The following is a 19,819-nucleotide window of genomic DNA, read 5'->3' as shown; positions in this document are numbered from 1 at the left end:
TGAGGAATGTTTTGAGCTAAAACAACTTTACCTGAGCGCTCAAGAGAAACTTCTGCTCTTCCCTTAACTACCTAGAAGAATTCGAATTAGGGCCCTTGCCTATAATAAGAGATGATCAGAGATAACCTCTTTTGACCTATCTGTGGGGCAGGGCAAACTATGAATTTCTGAGTGTACGCTCTCTGCAATGACCCTCTGAGGCCCCAAGGTGCTTTACCTCATCCCTGGCTCAGAATGTCAGATATCCCCATGTTCCCTTTCTGTCTCTGACTCCCTCATGTATGTGGGGTTCCCATACATACGTATTACATTTGGTTATTTTCTCTTGCTAATTTGTCTCATGTCTATTTATTAGACCAGCAGAAAGAACCTTGAGGGTAGAGGAAAGTTTCTTCCCCATATCTTCAGCCTATATTCTCCCTAGGGGCCAGCACAGTGTGCTTTACATTGTCTAATAAATATTTATTGATTAAATGAAAATGAAGTAATATTTGAGTTATGAAATACGCTAGTCATTTGAAGTTACAGTTCTGATTATGACCTGTCAGCTAAATATTTTTATGTGTATAGCACAAATCCTATTTGATTGTTAGATTTGACAGATTCTTTTATATCATTAAGTAAGGCCTATTATCATTGCTTTGGTTAAGAACTGGAACATGTAACAAAGTACAAATATTAAAAATAAAATTTTGAGTCTAAGGAGTCCTGAGAAAAATGGGTTTAGTATAACTAGATATTTGTGAAAATAACTTAACTATATTAATAAATTACTTGATTGCAAGATTCAGTGTGAAGTGTTATTTTACAGCAGGATCCATGTTAAAAATAGTTTGTTCCTGAGGGAACTTTATGTTTGATAATCCTGATTTTTCCGTAACTGGAGTATAACCAGTTGACATGGATGGAAGAGACTGTTTCTGTCATTTGTGTTACTGTGTGCTTTTAATTTGATGCTGTGTAATTGACTGCTATAAGACTTGCAGTCTTTCAAATATTCATATAACATGCTTATATTCAATAAATAGAGTGGCTTTCCAGTAAAGAAAACCTAAGGGCTGTTAAGAAAAAAGGTCTGGATTTAAATCTTTCTGTATACAGTGAATCCATTACCTTTGGTAATATTATAGGTTTAACTTTAGGAAAACCATGTGAACTTCATTTATGACTTATGTGAAATTTTCTGTGTAACCAAAGCGTTGTAGTTTTACTATAAATACCTTTGTTTTCTCAAATGATAACTCACCTATTTTTATTGAATCATAAATATAATTTTTCTTAGTATAGATTTCCTTGGCTCTTGATGCTATAGAATTCATTCAGTTAAGCTTGAGTTAGTAGCTGCCAGGAACCAGAGATTCAAAGATAAATTAGGAACCTGACCTAGTTCTATGTGCTAGTCTTGTATAGTCTGGAAGAGACAGACATGTAACAAGACAAATATATAATATGGAAATAAAGTGGAACCATGGAAGAAGGAGCCGTCAGCTTTATCTAGGGGATTCTGTGAGAATATAACATTTGAACGAGGTCACAAAGGGTGATTTGATTGCCTGGTAAAGAAGGAGGTCAGAGCTTTTAGTTAGAAGGAATAGCATTTAAAACACTAAAGTTTTGTAATGCATTTTAGGAAATAGCAAAAAATTTCGTAGATGTATGGGGGGCCTAGGGTTGAGTGAGAGAAGATAGTTCTGGCACATTGTGTCTTAAAATTCTGAAAGCTTTGTTTACCTATCAGGAGTTTAGATTTTTACTATGTAGACATTAGGGGGCAAGGAAATATTTTTTTCCCCAGGAAAAGTTAATAGATGTATTTGTAAACGCTGTAAAGTTTAATTGCTGAAACTTGTTCACTGAAACATTTTTTTACTCCTATGAATGTTTTATGCACAAATGAAAGTTGGCGAAAGGGGAATTTGTTAATACTTTTTCTCTCACCTGTTTGTTTTTTCTTTTTCATTTGCAATCATATAATTAGGTCCCTTTTTTGTTTTTTAAGAATGAAATGTTTCCCATCATCAATGCACATTTTCCACATGAGTCAGGCTGGCAGGGTATCCTTTGGCATAATTGTTCCATATTTGATATGGGTAACACACAGTAGGTGTGTTCAAATAGGCTAACTAGACAGGCCCCATTTGCGTCAGAAAGTGACTGTTGCTATACTCTGGGAGTGTAGATCTGTTGGGAAGTTCTGAGCAATTTCTTACACTTGATGCTGGAAGGGAAGTTTGCAAGTAAGTTTGATGTACTTCTGATTTTTACTGACAGCCACAGTACTAGTCTTGTAATGATGTGGTTTCTTCACCTTTTCAGTCTAAGCCTGTGCGGTCTGTTTGCAGGCATCCAGCTTGGTAGGAGCCATAGCAGAGAGAGCTCCCTATTTACCCCCGTTCTTTTTGTCAGAAGCTCAGCCGCCTGGAGGTGCTAGAGAGGGATGAGGAGTCTGGTGGTGGCAGCAGCAGTGGCAGCAACTGAGAACAGCGCAAGGAATGTTTTTAATTAAGGGATTAATGAAATCTTCCCAAGGATATCCCCAATGCTCCAAATAAAATTAAATGTAACATTTAACTAAGAGGAGCTCTTGCTTACAACCCCGGTTCCAGGTTGGATTAGAAAGTAGAATTTTTGTATGACTCATCTCATAAAAGATACATATTGCTTTAGTAAATAGAAACTATATGAGTTTATATACATCAATTTTATAGATATAAAATATCTACCCTTTTATGTGTTTTAATTTGATTGCCTTTAATTTTAGGTTTACACCAAGTTGTATAATTTATTACTGTATTTATAGTACTTTGTGGTGATGAAAAAAATGGTGAAAAATTAGATACCTAACAATGAAGTTTCCTATTAAAAGATATCTGAGGGATAGTATTGCTTTCATTTTGACATTTTAAATTCATGTGTCTTGAAATGTTTATTCACCATTCCATTATTTACCATTAACCTAATACAAATACAATTTTAAGAATTCTAAGAAAAATAGACATGACACAGAAAATGTTTCTACAATTCAGTAATATAATTTAACACTGGAAGGGTAGTCGTGAGGTAGGACAGCCTCTTTATTTTTAGATGAGAAAAACATAAAGGCTGTAAAAGCTCAATAATTTATTCAAGGTTTCAGGTAGAAGAAGAGCTAGAATGGGACCTTTTTTTAAAAGTCAAGTTTACTGAGATATGATTTATAGATAGCAAAATTTGCTCTTTTAAGGTGTACAGTTTTATGAATTTTGACAAACTTACGCAGTTGTATAACCACCATCACAATCAAGATACAGAATGTCTCCCTCACCTTAAAAAAGTTTTCTCATGCCCGTTGTAGTCAATCCCTTCCCTACACCTTCAGGCCCTGTGACCACTGATCTGTTTTCTGCCCTCATATTTTGCCTTTTCTAAATTTATATGAAATTTAACATATCCTCTAACTGGAATTCATACAGTACGTCTGTACCATTTTGAGTCTGACTTCTTTTATCTAGCGTAAAACTGAGATTCATTTATGTTGTTTATTGCTAAATGCCACAATTTATGTATTCAGCTGATGGACGTTTGGGTCGTTTCATTTTGGGCGGTTCTGACTAAAGCTGCTGCTAATACTTGTGTACAGTTTTTCAGGTGGACATATGTCTTCACATGGTAAGTACGTGTTGAACGTTGTAAGAGGCTGCCAAACCCTCCTGCGACGGCTGCACTGTTTTGCATTCCGCTCAGCAGTGTGTGAGCACTCTCGTTGCTCTGCGTCTTCGGTACTTGGCAATGTCGGTTTTTTTCAGTTTCAATTCGCTTTTAACCATTCTAATAAGTGTGTAGTGATATCTCTTTGTGGTTTTAATTTGCATTTCTCTAATGCCTTATGCAGAGCATCTTCATGTACTTGAGGGATTCTTTATTAAGCCGGATCCGAAAAACACATTTTGTGCAAGTATTATCTGGTTAAAATTTTGCTAGGTACTGACAGGAAAGAAAGAAAAGCACCTGTTTTCAAGGAGCGGATGATTTCCATAGGGAAAACTGGTAATCGTGTTAAGGAGGAAAGGCTGTACTTGTGCTGGACTCTTGGAAAAAGCGGTTCACATGGTAAGGGATCCGGTGGAAAGGACAATGGTTTGGGAAGCAGAAAAGTCAGCGGTGACTTTGCCTTAGGCGCTTAACCTTTCTGGGCCTTTTTAAATTTCTTTCATCTGTGAAATACTATAAGATTTATCCCTAAATTATATATAAATCTACCTAAACTTTTTAGTAGTAGGTTTTTTTAAACTTTGTGAGAAGGCCGTGCAATCAGAAAACATAAGATCTTTGCAGATTTTTCCTGTCTGATGAAATTCCTATTGCCCCAAAAAGATTATCTTTTGAAAATTTAAATAATATACATTACAATAAAATGTTATTATACTCGAGAATTATATATTTGTTAAATCTATTGTAAGGATAGTAACTGATAGTTCTATAGTAATACCTCTCATCTAATACTATTATTATAATTTATGGAGCATTCTTAAGGTATTCTTTTTTTTTTAATCTTCAGAAAATCTCTGTGGTCCCTGAGAGTCAGAGATAACTGACTTGCGTAGGATTACACAGCTAAGAGAAAAGTAGCCACCTTGACCTGAGAATTCTAGTCTAGATCTTTTGCTTCTGCAGTGCATTGCTCTTTGCACTGTCATCTACTCCAATAGGAGATAAATACTTTAGTTTTAAATAATCTTTACATTTTTTTCAGTTGTGTAATTTCATGTTCTGAGAATTATTACAGTGTAATATTCTTACATTAAAATTATTATCCATGTTCTAAATAAAAAGCATAGTAACATAATAATAAACAAGCTTCTTTGATTTAGTAAATGCAGTAGAACTCTAATTCAAGACCTGTAAACAAGACAGTTGTATCACAGGCTGAGTCACTGTTGTCAGACAGCCTAGCCTACTCAAAGAAGAAAACTTAGCTGTAATCAAAAATAAAAGTAACCGGAATAGTAAAGGGCATAGTATTTCCCCTCCTGAGAGTAGTTTGTTTAGTTTCTAAGTTTAGATACCTACAGTGTATTATTAGTGGGTTACATATTACCATTAGTAGAACAATTACTATTAAAAGGAGTTAAGACAAAAGTGAGAAGAGTGTTAGGATAGATGTAATAATGTCTTTACGATTTAATGCCACAAATATGTCAACATTATAAAGTCACAAGTAAGCCTGTATTTCTTAGGAAATCTGTGTTCGTGTGTGACGTTAGGCTAATAACTTCAGGTTTCTGAATTTCTTTTTATTCATCTGTAAAATAAGGAGCTAGATCTGATGTTCAAAGTTTCATCCATCTTTCACATGTGATGAATCATCTGATTGATTCGTTCTTAACTATCGAATTAAATATGTTGATCATAGTTTAATAGATTGTGAACTATTCTTTTAAAGTTCTGAAACTTTACATTGTTAATTTTCTTCAGATGGAATGAATACTTACTTGATGTAATTTGTTGTAAGTAAAAATGTCATAGTTTCCAAAGAACTATTTAATTGTCTAATTATAATATTATGGGGTTCTGGGAGCTTGTTTTATTGGTATTTTGGAATGCAAGTATCTGGGGGACACCCTAATACTGGAACACAAATGCAGATATGAAAATATGTCTTTTACAAAATTTTTAAAACAAATGTCGTATTGACAGGCAGTTGATGTTATGACATGTTGCATTTTGTTTAAATTCAGAAGATCCAGACCATGATATATTGAACAAATACCTGTTAATAATGCAAATTAGTTTATTACAGAATTTGTATTTGACTGCAATAGTAAAGTACATAGAATGTATTTACAAAATTTTGTGTGTCTCAAACTAAGCTTTTAGAACAGGTACAAAGTCATTTTTAGAAAATTCCTATGAAGATTTGAATTCAGAAAGCTGGTTAAAGCAGGGAGTGGTTATTATAAAACTTACTTTAAGTAAAAAGTCCTTGCACTAAAAGCAATGTGAAGATTTAAAATCAGTTTGGAAAATTTTCAGTTTCATAATCAGTTTTTAGAGATTTACTTAAAAGTTTTAAGAGCATAGTATGCTTCCGAAAGCATCATCTATAACATATTACGAAATTATTTTCCTCAATGAATATGTTTTGTTAGAGAATTCCCTAAAGGGCTTAGGCTTTCTACTTCTGTGGTTTGCTTTTAGTAGTAAAGATTGTAAAGTAGCTATTTTCATTTTTTGGCTAAGCAGAATAATGCATAAGAATACGTATTAATCATCCTATACACTTGTTAGGGTCTTTATGTTCATATTGTATCTTTATGATTTTCTAACTTGATTTATATTTATATATTCCTCATCTTAAATCCTTGGATATATTTGTTTTCTTTTACGAAGAAGAGCTAAATTCTATTTTTTTTAATTGATATAAATCCTAGATATATGAAAGATATTTCTTTTTAGAAATTTGAGCCTAAAACTAAAATTATCAAAAGCTAGGGTTAAGAAGACTGAACCAGTCATTTGGGGGAAGTTACAGAGAATACTAGTGGGAATGGACTTAAAGATAAAATGTATATTAAGAAAGTCTTGAATTTTTGTTAGTTATATGTAGTTTGTGTTACTCTCTGATTATAATGATTCATAGAAATGTTTTATTAGAAAGGCTTGACTGTTTAGGAATCTAAACAGAAATGGAAATGAAAAATGGGAAATGTAATATATTTTAATGATATACTTTAACTTCAGTTTTTATCCATATTAAAATAGAAACATTTAAAATATGTAATCACAAAAATGGAAACAGTAAATGATTTCATTCTCAAAAATTTAAAAACTGAAATAAGCACTAAAAAATTCTAACTCGATGCATATCAAATTTGGTGATAATGTCTTTACCCTAATTCGCTTTTATTTACATATGCATTTGTTTCTAAATTGCATATTTAAAATATGCTGAATAAAAAGTTCATGATCAGATTATTTTAAAATATGATCAAAGTTTTTATATTTGATTTAGGAACACAGCTTCCTGGCAATTAACTTCTATAGCTGATATTTTCGCTTTTAAGTGAACAAGAGAGTTTTAAATGCTGAAAATAAGTTTTGCCAAGCATTCCTTAAGGAGCACTAAGCCAGATAGAACCATTCCCTAATACTTTTTTTCCATCGTCGGTATCTTAATATTATTCAGCAAAAAATAGGACATGTTTACTCCTAAAATTTTTAGAATACTTACACATACACTCTTAGTCTTTTGGTTATCTCCCATTCTATACAGCAATCTTCTTAATGTTAACTTTTAAATTGAATAAATCATCCATTTATTTTAATGTTTAGATTATTCAAGATTTGGTCAGTGAGAGCCTTTCAACTAGTTTCTGTGTCCTCTTGAGATATCCCACCATTCTTGGAGCGTTCCCTTACTTTCTGGCACTGCATGGTTTCCCAAGCTCTTTTTGCACTTCCTCAGCCCTAGTACTAAGATCAGCCATTCTACAAAGACCTCTGGATCCTTTTTGTGGAGAATGGCATTCGGAAACCAAGATCTGGGCACTAGATGTGTTTAGTGCTACAGGGATATCATTACTTTTAGGTTCTCTTAGTGGGAGGAGCTAGAAAAGATGCACACACACATACATAATTGTGAAATCTGTTTTTATTTCTATATTTCTCTCTACATGTATGCATATTTACACTCAACTCGTATGAAAACCCTTAAGAAATAGGCAGATGTTTATTTTTTTGGATTGCAAGAAAATTTATTTCATGCTTATACATATATTTACATATAGCCATAATATAGTTCTATGCATATTATGTATTTGTAACGCAGAACCATTGGAAACCCCGTTTGCAGGCTTTTTTTGCTACTTCCACCAGTTTATGGTCGTAAGTTCTCTATTTAACTTCAATATTTTTAAACGTTGTAAAATACACATAACAAAATTTACCGTCTTAACCATTTTTAAGTGTACAATTCAGTGGTATTAAGTGCATTCACATTGTTGTGCTACTCGTCATCATCCATCCACAGAGATCTTTTCATCTTGCAAAACTACACCCGTTAACACTGACTCCCCATTTCCCTACTCCCCCACCGCCGCATCTGATGACCACCATTCTACTTTCTGTTTCTAGGAATTTGACTACTCTACGTACCTCATATCAGTGGAATCAAACAGTATTTGTCCTTTTGTGACAGGCTTATTTCGCTTTGCATAATTTCGTCAAGGTTTATTCAGTTTGTAGCGTGTGTCATAATTGCCTTTTTAAGGCTTACTAATATTCCATTGTATACATGTGTATGTTACATATATAGTGTCACATTTTTGAAAAACTTGTTGTAAGCTGAAATGATGTAAGCTGAATTAGACTGCGCAGCATAGATAGTGGTGTAACAGGAGCTTATAGACTTGCTAAGAGCGCATCACGTGGAAATAGCCCAAGCATCACATTGAGTCAACTCTAACTGATTTTATAGTGTAGAGTTTTGCAGGGTGTGTTCATCAGGGCAATACTTATCGTAGAACATAATAGTTACATTTCACTTTTAATACAAAGTGGGGTTTTTTTTTTTTTTTTTGCAGTTTTTATCATTTCTGTTTAGAGAACTTCCTTTAGCCATTCCTTTAGGGTAGGCCGGCTAACAAGTGTCTTAGTTTTCCTTCCTTTGAAAATGTCTTTATTTCATCTTCATTCATGAAGAATATTTTGCTGGATATAGAATTCTGAGTTGATAATTCTTCTCTCTCAGCACTTGGGAAATACTGTGCCACTTAACTTCCGCCTCTCTGATTTCTGATGAGAAATCTACATTTGAATTGTTTTGCCCTTGTATATGATGTTTCTCTCTAACTTTCAAAGTCTTTCCTTTTGTCTTTAGTTTTCAAGGAGTTTGGTTATGGTATGTCTAGGCAGGGATTTCTTTGGATCTATCCTGTTTGGGATTCACTAAGCTTCTTGAATACGTAGTTTTTTGTCTTTTGCCAAATTTGGAATGTTTTCAGCCATTATTTTTTTAGTGCTTTTTCAGGCCCGCCTTCTTTCTCCTTTCCTTCCAGGACTTGGGTGACAGGAATGTTAGATCTTTTTTTATAGCCCTACAGGTGCTTGAGACTGATTTTTTTTCTTAAGTATTTTTTTCTTTATCGTTGAGATAAAGATTTCTATTCTTCAGGATCACTGATTCTTTCCCCTGTGATAATTCATCATGCTGTTGAGCCCACCTAGTGAGTTTTAATTTTGGGTATTGTATTTCATCAGCTGTTTCTTTGCTGAGACTTTGTTTTTTTCATTTGCTTCGTGTGTTTTAATAATTGCTTGTTGAACATTTTTATGATGGCTGCTTTAAAATCATCAGATAATTTCAACATTTGTGTCACCTCCATATCGGTGTCTGTTGATTGTCTTTTCTCATTCAAGTTGAGATTTTTCTTGGTTCTTGGTATGACAAGTGGTTTTTTATTATATCCTCGACATTTAGGTATTATGTTATGAAACTCTGGATCTTATTTAAATCCTGATACCGTGCCAGCAGGGAAAAGGGGGCACTCCCTTAATACTTAGAGGTCAGGGCAGGAGTTCAGGTTCCTCATCCCGCCTTTATTTATAATCTGGGATGAGAAGGGTACTTTTTACTGATGGGTGTGGCTGAATTTCAGGCTCCCTTCAAGCTTCTGTGGACATCTGCCTGGCTGGGAAGAGGAGGGGCACTTTGTTATTCCTCCCCATGTGGCCTCTACTGATAGAGAAGTGGGGAGGTACCTCTTACCACTGGGCTGTAATGAAAGTTCCCACTGCCCACTAGGTCTTTTTTGACACCACCCTGTTGTGGGGGAAGGGAGTGCCTTGGTACAGCCAGGTGAGGGTGGAAATTTAGGCTTTTCTCTTGGACTTTAATGATAGGAGTGGAGGCAGGACAAGGTGTTTTGTCTGTGGTGTTTGACTGGAGTAGTGCGGTGTCGAAACGCTTCCTGTTTTGTAAGGCTATCCCTTTCCTGACCCTGTAGCTAGAGAAGAGCAGGTTTTTCACGGGGCTGTTTTAGTGTGTGCCACTCAGACCAGGATGTATTATATTAGGCAAAAAGAAATCTATGGAATTAGCCACCATGCCCATCGTTCCTTGGGTCTAGAGGTCCCTAGACAGTCTGCTTCCTCTTCACCTCTCAGTGTCTACTTATATTTGCTTTATACGTAACATTTTTAGCTGTAGTTAGCAGGAAAAATAGGGAGAAGTGCATCTACTCCCTCTTCTAGAAATGGAAGTATTAGATATTTAAAGAGTAGAATAGTGTGTGTCACTCCAAGGCTATGACTGACAGTAATTCTTTTTTAACCAGTGAAAACTATTTTCTTTTTAATTTCCATTTTAAGAGGCTTCTACTCTTCCTTCTGCCCTCTATTCTTCCTAGTATATATTACTTGAAGTAGAGGAATCCTAGAAGTTGAAGTGTATCATCATAAGCCTTCTCTATTTTAGATAGCCTTAGTTCCTTTAATTATTTTTTTATGTAGTGCCCTCAAATTGCCTATAATCTCTATATTGTCTTGTCAGTGTTACCTGATCTTGACTGCTAGTTTTTATTGTTGGTTTGTTTTCTGTAGACACCATTCTGCTTGCTGTATGCACTAAGAGTGTAGTTGTTACCCCAGATCTTTTTCATGTGTACTGCTGCCTAGGTAAATTGCTCTCATTTTCTTATTCTGCATTTAGTGGTTTTGTCTCTCTTACAAGGTAAGAGTGGTCTAACACTAAACATTTTTACTTTCTGTGTAATTTAACTAAAATTTTGCCAAGTTTCTTTCTTGTGATTGTAAAAACAAGTGCACGTGCAATGGCAAACATTTGGAAGTCTCAGAAATACATTAAGGGAAAATATTGCCTCTAATTCTGTCCCTAAAAGATAATACTGTTGATAACACTTCAATGTAATTCTTTTATTCTCTACATTTTTCCTTCTTTTCCTTCCCAATACAGACTTTAAAATGCTATTATGTTTCATGTTTTAAGGGTACCATTATTCCTTAGCAATATATAGTGAATATTGTCCCTTGTCAGTAAATGTAACAGCATTATTTTCAAGGGCTGCATGGTATTTTACTGCATATGCTAATTGCACTGCCCCTGAGCAAAAGTAGCGACTAGTGTGCAACCTTGTTTCTATTCTTAAAGTGAATATGGTTATTATTTAAGTGAAAGCTTTCAGCATTTCATTATTAAATACGTTTGCTGTAAAAATTTGTAGATGCACTTTATCAAGTTAAGGAAATTCTCTATTTTGTTATGTTATCATGAATAGATGTTCATGGAGATATAGAAAGTTTTTACCATGAAAAGATGTTTGTTTTCAAATACTTTTTCTGTATTTTATGTATTGCCGTGATTTTCTCTCTTAATCTGTTAATATGTTGCATTATATAAATTGATATTTCCATTGTTAAATGAACCAGGTTATTATGTATTATGCTTTAATACATTGCTAAATTCAGTTTCCTAATACTTTGTTTCAGGTATTTTGCAGCTGTTGTCATGAGTGATACTGGTTTTTAGTTTTCCTTCATTATATTAGTTTTTTAGAGTTTAATTATCATATGCTAGCCTCATAATATGATTTAGGGAGCATTCCTCATATTCTGTAATTGAAAAATCTATGTAAAACTTGAATTAGGTTATCTTTGATTATTTGATAAAATCTTTGATAAAATCATCTACGCCTGGAATTTTTTTGTTGTTGTTATTGGAAGATTTTTAACTACTAATTCAATTTGCTTAATGACTTTAGGACTATTGAGGTTTTCTTTTCTTTTCCTTTGAGTTTGTTTGATGTTATAGTTTTCTGGGTATCCATTTTATTATGTTTTCAAATATATTAGCATAAGTTTGCTTGTGACATTCTTTTATCTTTTTCATTGTATCTATGGTTATACCCCCTTATAATATTTTTGTGCCTTCCTTTTCTGGGGATTGATCTTACTAGTGGTTTGTCATTAAAGTTTTTGTTGTTTAATACAACCAGCCTTTTGCTTTGATAATTTTCTTCACAGTATTTTTATTTTCTATGTGATTAATTTCTGCTTTGACCTTTTATTTCTTCTCTTCAACCGCTTTAGCTATATGGCACAGATTTTGTTGTTTTGTTTTCTGCCTTCTGGGGACCAGCTAGAGCTGCAAACACCCCTAGTCACAGAGAACTATGTTTTTCAGGTCTAGGTTTTTGGAGTTCTTCATCTAGAGTTCAGCAGATCACTCTTCGTCTTACCTCTGCTTATTCCCGTGCAGGTTCACTTCTTTTCTGGAAAACTTCCCTGCTTTTTCCCCAATATTCTGTATGTGTTTTGATATATAATATTTTTATTATCACTTGTTTTTAGGTATGTTCTAATTTTCATTATTCTCTGACCCATGATTTGGTGTGTTTCTTAATTTTGTAATTATATATGGCTTTTCTACTCATCTTTTTGTTAATTGACATTTAATTTACTTGCATTGTAGTGAGAGCAAGTGTTCCAGGGATTCTTTCCTGTGGTTCTTTTCCCTGCCTCAGATAGTGTCTTCACATGCATGTGCTGATGAGTACTCGGCTGAATACTCAAAGGAGGACTGATTTATAGATCTCTGGAGCTTGCTATTTGTAGTTTTCTTCTCTCCAGTATTCTGCCTTGTAAATTCTAGCCGAATTGGCCTCCTTGAACTGCCCACCTCATTTATTCAACTCAGGGAGATTGCTGGACTCTACCTTTCCCACCCAGCACTGCAGTGGGGAAGTGGCTTACTTCCAGGTAGTTTGTTTTTTCTTTCACAGAAACCACTGTCCTGTGTTTCCTGTTTTTGAAATAGATACTTCAAATATCAGTTTAATATTTGAAAATTATTTGCATTATATATTTTGTCTAGATTTTTCGTTGTTTAAGGTGAGGCGGGTGAATGCAGTCTGCTGTTTCATCTTGGCTCATAGTGGGAATTTTTTGGAGATAGATGATAAATAACTAAATGTAAGCAAACAAGTCAAGTAGCTGTAAATACCAGTGCGGAGAGAGCGGAAAGGAAGGCACGTGAAAAGTACCAGAGGAGTTTAGTTTTAATCGGATGTGAGAGAAGTACCCGATTGAGAAAGTGACTGTTATTCTGATTATCTTTTATATAGCAGTCTGCCTGCCCCCAAACGTCGTGACTTTTGCTCACAGATGTGCATCTTGGGCAAAGCTAGGCTAGGACAGTTTGTTTCTGCTCTGCTAGGCGTCAGCTGGGGCAGCTGACAGGCTGGGGGCTGGAATCTGAACGCTTTCTCGCTCATGTATGGGGGCTGATGCTAGTTGCCAGCTGGGATCTCTTTTGGGCTGTGACTGGACCATCTACACATGACCTTTCCATGTGGTACTTGGCTCCCACACGGCATAGGCCAGGTTCCAAAGGCGAGCATCTGAGCGAGAGCCAGGAGGAAGCTGTATGGCCTTTTCTAACCCAGCCTAGGAGTCATGTTGTCTATCACAGGAAGTCACTAAGGCTGGCCCATATTAAAGGGGACTGGAATTAGAATCTTCCTGTCAAAGAATCTGTGGACATATTTTAAAGCCACCACAATGATATTTGAGCAAAGGCGGTGAGGCTGTCCAGAGGAAGAGCTTTCCAGGTACAGTGCAGAGACTGCGGAGACTCAGGCTGCTACGGGTGCCCGAGGGTTTAGATTTGTTTGTGGTTGGGTTCCTTCTGTCCCTTGTCAGCTCCTTGCGGGCAAGGGCTTTGTTCACTGCTGTTTTCTCAGCGCCAGGAACAGTGTATGACACATAGTTGCAGTTCAGTTCTTGTTTGTGAAAGAGAGAGTTGGCCTTTTCACACCATATATCAGAAATCCTAAACATGAGTTCATAACCTTTGATCTGGTATTTCTTTCTTTTGGAGATTATCTTCAGGAAAAAAATGTACAGGTAAGCAAAGCTGTAGTGAAAATTTGAAGGTGCTTAGATGCCCATTAATATAGCAGGTTAGTTAAATAAATTATGGTTTGTCTGTGATATGGAGCACTGCAGTTTTTTAAAAAAAATTTTTTTATTGGTTTCAGGTGTACAACACAATAATGTGCCGGTTTTAGCTAAATGTTTTGAAATGGAAAGATGAGTGTTGAAGGACAAGGAGAGAATTCAAATGATGGTGTACAGAGTGATTCTATTTGGTTTCTAATTAACAATCTACATAATAAATATATGCATAGAATGGAGAGGGATCTGGTAGGATATATACATCGAATTGTTAATTGCTATAGAGGTTATTTTAGAGTTACTTTTAAAAAACAATATACTGTATTATAATAGAAATATATTTCTACCGTGAGTGATGAAAATCACCTTTTAAAACAATGTTTGTCTCTTCATTAATTAAAGATGGAGGAAAACCAATTTGTGTTGGCAAGTGTGGAATGATGTAAAACCTAGATTTTTTCTTATTTTTTTAAACCAAGATTCTTTCAAGAGATTATCTCTTTATGATCGGTTTCTTTAATTTCCTTTTATATATTTTTGTATTAATTGTTAAAATAAGCTTGTCTCATAATAAGGAAAAGATTTATATTAAAAGAAAATAGTTGTAGGGGATAATGTTAAGCAGCCTTACTTTACGAATATCTATTATGTGAAAAACTGATATTTATAAACTGGCAAAGTCAGGGATATCTTGATTTCCCTGCAGAGTTCCTTTAATGGACTCAAAATACTCTGTGACTTAGAGAAAGACAGACACTCTATGATCTAACTCTATGGTCTAACTAAAAAACAACGAACTCATAGAAACAGAAAACAGGTATGTCGTTGCCAGAGGTAGGGAGTGGGGGTGATGGAAATGGGTCAAGGTGGTCAAAAGGTACACACTTCTAGTTATAAGATAAATAAGTTCTGGGCATGTAATGTACAGCGTGGTGACTAAAGTTAACAATTCTATATTGTCTCGAAATTTCCCATCACTACGTGAGATGATGGATGTTAACTAAACTTACTGTGGTAATCATTTTACAATACATACATGTATCTAGTAATTATGTCACACACCTTAAACTAATACAAGTTATATGTCAATTATATCTCGGTAAAACTGGGAACAAATATTGTGACTTAGAACATTTGATTTATATATAGTTCTTAAGCTACCACTCTTTGTTAACTATATGGTTAATATTATATATTAAAATATGTTAATATTATTCTTTACAGCACCCATTTTAGTAACCTTAAAAGTAATGGAAGCCTAAGACAAAAATTTCAAATGTAATTTATGAAGAAAATTCTAGATGATATAATACTTGAATGAACACATATTTTACTTGCAAAAATTTCTTTAGGTTAATTGTTCTTATTTCACTGTCTTATCTATTTATTTTGAAGAAATAATTTGTAATTCATTTTGTTCTCTGTATACCATAGGATGTATTTTGGAGATGCAGACAAAATATCTTTGATGAAATGAAGAAGAAATTTTTACAGGTTAGACTGCTGATGTAATTGCTTTAGTGTGGTAATCAGCAGAGCAAGTAACAGCATGTTAGTATTTTTATTTAATAACAAGGCATGTGTTAAGTTTTGTGCTTGTTTGACTTTTATTTCTACCCAATTTTAATAAGAAGAAAGTCACATTAAATGAATTTGTCTGATATTCCCTTGTTTTTAACAAGTAATTGAGGGAGAAAATTGAAATCAAAACCATAGGACTCTTTGTTTTGACTTTTGGGTATATTGTCTGTTTTTTTTTTTTTTTTTTACAGATATGCCATTTTCAGAAATAGTAATAGCCCTGGGTTTAAATCATGTAATGATTTACACAGGCAAAACCCAGAAATATTATTTGAAGAATTAAGTAAAACTCTTACCTTCCTGGAAGCCTGTATACAGTACAAACCTAAACTTTCCTGTGATGTAGCACCCCATTCTTACCTTTAACACCTCATTTCCTTAGGTCCATTTAGCTCTAAGATTTTTCCCCCATCGCTTTTCCTTTAATCTCTTCTGTTTTCTCCTAGTGATCTGTGGCAAGAAACCACTTAGAAAAAGATCATATAACATCAGAGTTTGTTGGGGTAGTTGGAATGGAGTGGAAGGAGGATCTTAAAAATTATTTTTTAATTTTTTTTTAATGTAAGTTAGGGTCCTCATCACTACCTCAGGAATTATCACTTGTTAAAGTAAAAATGCTCAGTCTGAATAAGCCCAATAAATTTAATAAATTTCAATTAGCAAGAGTATTCACACTGTCAATTCTCTTGTTTAATATATGGGCAGTATATTAAACATGAACTGTGGATATCCAGAAGGGTAATGTGTTAAGGCCTGATTTCTTAGCTTGTAGCAGCTCCTGTATCAAGAAGTAGATAAAAATGGATTTACGTGTGTATGTGTATTTTTAAGTTTGCGACCGTAATACTATTCTTTGTAATAACATTGAAAGGAAGAAAGTCTTGAGAGAAAGTGGGTTGACTATTAAATTTAGAAATAAAGAGGTCTCTTCGTAATGTTCTAAGATTCTTTATCTTATTTTTTTCTCTCAGAAAAAAAATCTGGATCTTTGAATTTTATTTGATATTAAGTTGTTTTCTACATGTTAATAGGTATCTTGTCAGTTATACAACTTGTTTTCTGTTTTTTAATAAGGAATACCTGCGAAGTATTTTTTTATGAAACAAAAATTATGATGTCAACTTCAGAGAACTCAGATTTGAAGTTAGAACTAATGAGGAATGCCAAGGAAAGGAGCCAGAACGACTTGAGAGGCAAACAAACGTGCCTTCAGCAGGCTCTGAGATTTCTTAGACAGATATCTGTGTCAAAAATTTTAGATGTTCCTAGCAGCAAGCTTATCTCTGGAAGAAAAATATGTTTTCAATGTTTTTATCCCAGTATATTTTACCTTTTATAAATAATAGTATGGTTTTATTGTTTTTTACTTTGTTTTTTTTTAGGGATTCTTTCTTCAGACTTTGCTAGGAAATGTAGTTTTGTTTCTGCAGTGAGCATAGACAGAGACAGAACGCTTTTCTTAACATACAGTGTTAACGTAACTGTCGTTGGCCTCTCCCTTTCCCTTACTCTCACACATACAATAATGCTATGAGTTGTCCGTAAAATAAGCAGTTTTAATTTTATGCTCTATACCTTTTTTGTACTTGGCTAGATTTTCTGTGTAGAATACTTTGGGTGCCCATCTAATAGCCCACCTAAGATATATTAAATGTTTTCCCTAGTGGAACATGCTTTAGACCTTTCTAAAACTTTGTGCTTGTTTTCTCGTACCTGTTTTCTTTTATTCATCGTAGAACTCTTTTGACTCAAAAATTGTGCTCCCTTCCCTAAATTACATTGTATCCTCAGGTGTCACAACCTGATGTTGGCGGTAGTACTTAAATGGACGGACACCCTCCCCCCCAGCCGCCTAACACCATCACTGTCCCACATCCTGCCCACCTAGAGCTTGCGTGTGCTTAACTGTATTTAGGTGCATTTTTATCTATTGCTGTGGTTCCGCCTAGCCCAACATTTAGTGGCTTCAACAACAACTAGTTTATTTGCTCACAATTCTGTGGGATTGGTTTTGGACAAAGGCTCAGCTGGTCAGTTTTTTTGCTTCACCTGTATCATCCGGGACGATTACTTGACTCTGTTTGGCTGGTGGCTGGCTTTAGATGGAATGTGCAAGGCTTTTCCCACATACCGGGCACTTCAGCGGTGCTTCACTAAGTGGCCACTTGCTCTTTGTGTGGAGTGTTAGGGCTTGCTCACAGCATGGTGGGCCAAGGGTGACTGAATTTCTTTTCTGGTGGCTGGGTTATAAGAGGAAATGTTCCAAGAGGTGCAAAAGCAGAAGCTGCTAATTTTTTAAGGACCTGCGTTAAATCACACAGTATTACTTCTGTCATGTTCTGTTGGTCCTGGCTGGTCACAAGACCAGCCCAGATTCATGGGAAGAGGAAAAAGGAAGAAGGGTGGCAAAGAATTTGTAGCCATCTTTTAACTCACCTCAAGATGATACTGTTTTTCTTTTGGGCATAAGTAGGATCAATCTGGTGTAGAGCTCCAAAGAAATTAAGAAGAAAGATAGCTACCTTATTTTTCCAGTTCTAAGAAACGCCTTTATACTTTTAAATGTTTTGGAAATCTGCATGTTTAATACCGTGTTTCCCTGAAAATAAGATCGAGTCTTATATTAATTTTTGCTTCAAAAGATGCATTAGGGCTTATGTTCAGGGGATGTCATCCTGAAAAATCATGCTAGGGCTTATTTTCTGGTTAGGTCTTATTTTTGGGGAAACACGGTATAATATTGTAAAGTATTTTTTTTTGAAAAGCAATTATAAAATAATTGGTACACCTTATTGATGATATAATTGAAAAAACATTTTTTCCTTATCATTTCCCAAATTGGATGGTAGGGGGTTGGGAGGAGAGATTTCACCTCATTGAATTAGTGTTAGCAATAATGATATCAAAAATTTAGATGCAGTCCATGGATGACAACCACTTATTAGATTAAATGAGACATAAAGAATGGGCTAGAAGGTTGGGTATAAAGTCATATGATTTACAAGTGTCTGTCTTAGAGCTTTAAAGAAGAGAAGAACTTTTTTGTTTGTTTGTTTGTTTCAATTATCCTGGCATTGAATTCAAGAGTAAAATAGGATTGGCCCCAAAATTTTGCTTATAGGAATTTTAAGGAAACAGAAAAGTACACAAAGTTTTATGTAGGTTTCATCATAGAATAAAGTCTATCCTAAGAGTCAGTAAAATAGAATTGATGGAGCAAATTATTATTAATCCATGTAATAAAATACTATTCAACTGTTAAAATGATGAGTTAAAAATATTCGACAGAGGATTACATGATATATTTATATAAGTAAAGAAGTAAGTTCCAGTACAGCATGTATAGTCTAACCTAATGTTTGTGTTTAAAAAGCGTGCATGTATATGTCCTTGTGTGTATACCAAAATTTTTGTTATCTTTGTGTTAATGGGATTATAGGTGACTTTCACTTTTCCCTTTATACTCTTCCTATTTTACAACAAAATTACTTACATGCAATGCACAGAAAAGAAAGCTATTGTCATTAAAAACAATAAAAGGCAACAATGGTATTAAATTTTGTGTTCGGTATATTTAAGTGTTCAGATGAGATTCAATTGGGGATAATTTCCCGACATTTGTGGGTGGAAGGTGAGGAGGCTAGAGTGCCTGTAGCTTGTGCTCAGGTATTTAGGGGAAGAACTAGGAACTGTTAATGTCTGCCCATCTGATGTTGCCACGTCACCATTCTTAGGTAGACTGCCACGTCAGCACTTCTGATTTCCGAATTCTTAGGTAGGGTCATCTTCCTTGGATGTTCAGTTCCAACCTATCTGAAGCTTTAAAAATCTGGCCATGATAGTATTTTATACCTGGCAAACTTGAACCTACCTCTGAAGTATGCTATTGAAACTATAAAAGTGAGTCTTTTGTAGTTGAAATTCAGATTGCTCACTCTTTTATTGTAAATCAGAGTTTTTATAAAGGTCCACTTCATGTTTCTCAGTTTGGGATTAAAATATGTAAAACAATTCATTACATGTTCAATATGACACCTTAAGTTTATAGGTAAAGCTTTTTTTTCCTTTCTGACAAGTAGATTAGTAATGTTCTTTTTTGTTATTCTGTTTATTTTATAGAAATGTATTATTTTCATTTTTAAATGGGTTATTGTTAGTAATTAAGTATTTTGATTTGTCTGAGATACAGTTTTAAACATTATACTTCTCTTACACCAGCTTATTTCTGTTTTAAACTAATTGGATTAAACTTAATTTGAATAATCTCATGCAAAATGAAAATTATATG

General features: G+C 34.5%; 1 protein-coding gene across 2 annotated transcripts in view; it reads left to right on the top strand.

The window, feature by feature from the left end:
- Positions 1 to 19,819, top strand: part of USP47 (ubiquitin specific peptidase 47) — a 97,365-nt gene that overhangs the window by 11,150 nt on the left and 66,396 nt on the right. Inside the window, exon 2 of one of the 2 annotated variants that reach the window (XM_033121823.1) lies at positions 15,385 to 15,444. The exons of the other annotated variant lie outside the window; for it this stretch is intronic. Within the exon in view, the coding sequence (XP_032977714.1) occupies positions 15,385 to 15,444 (60 nt within the window). The remainder of the gene's footprint in view (positions 1 to 15,384; positions 15,445 to 19,819) is intronic. 2 annotated transcript variants of the gene reach the window in all.

The sequence above is a fragment of the Rhinolophus ferrumequinum genome, chromosome 11 (genome assembly GCF_004115265.2).
Source record: "Rhinolophus ferrumequinum isolate MPI-CBG mRhiFer1 chromosome 11, mRhiFer1_v1.p, whole genome shotgun sequence".
NCBI classification, from domain to species: domain Eukaryota; kingdom Metazoa; phylum Chordata; class Mammalia; order Chiroptera; family Rhinolophidae; genus Rhinolophus; species Rhinolophus ferrumequinum.
The sequence above is the reverse complement of the archived record's forward strand: the minus strand, read 5'-3'. Positions and strand labels throughout refer to the sequence as shown.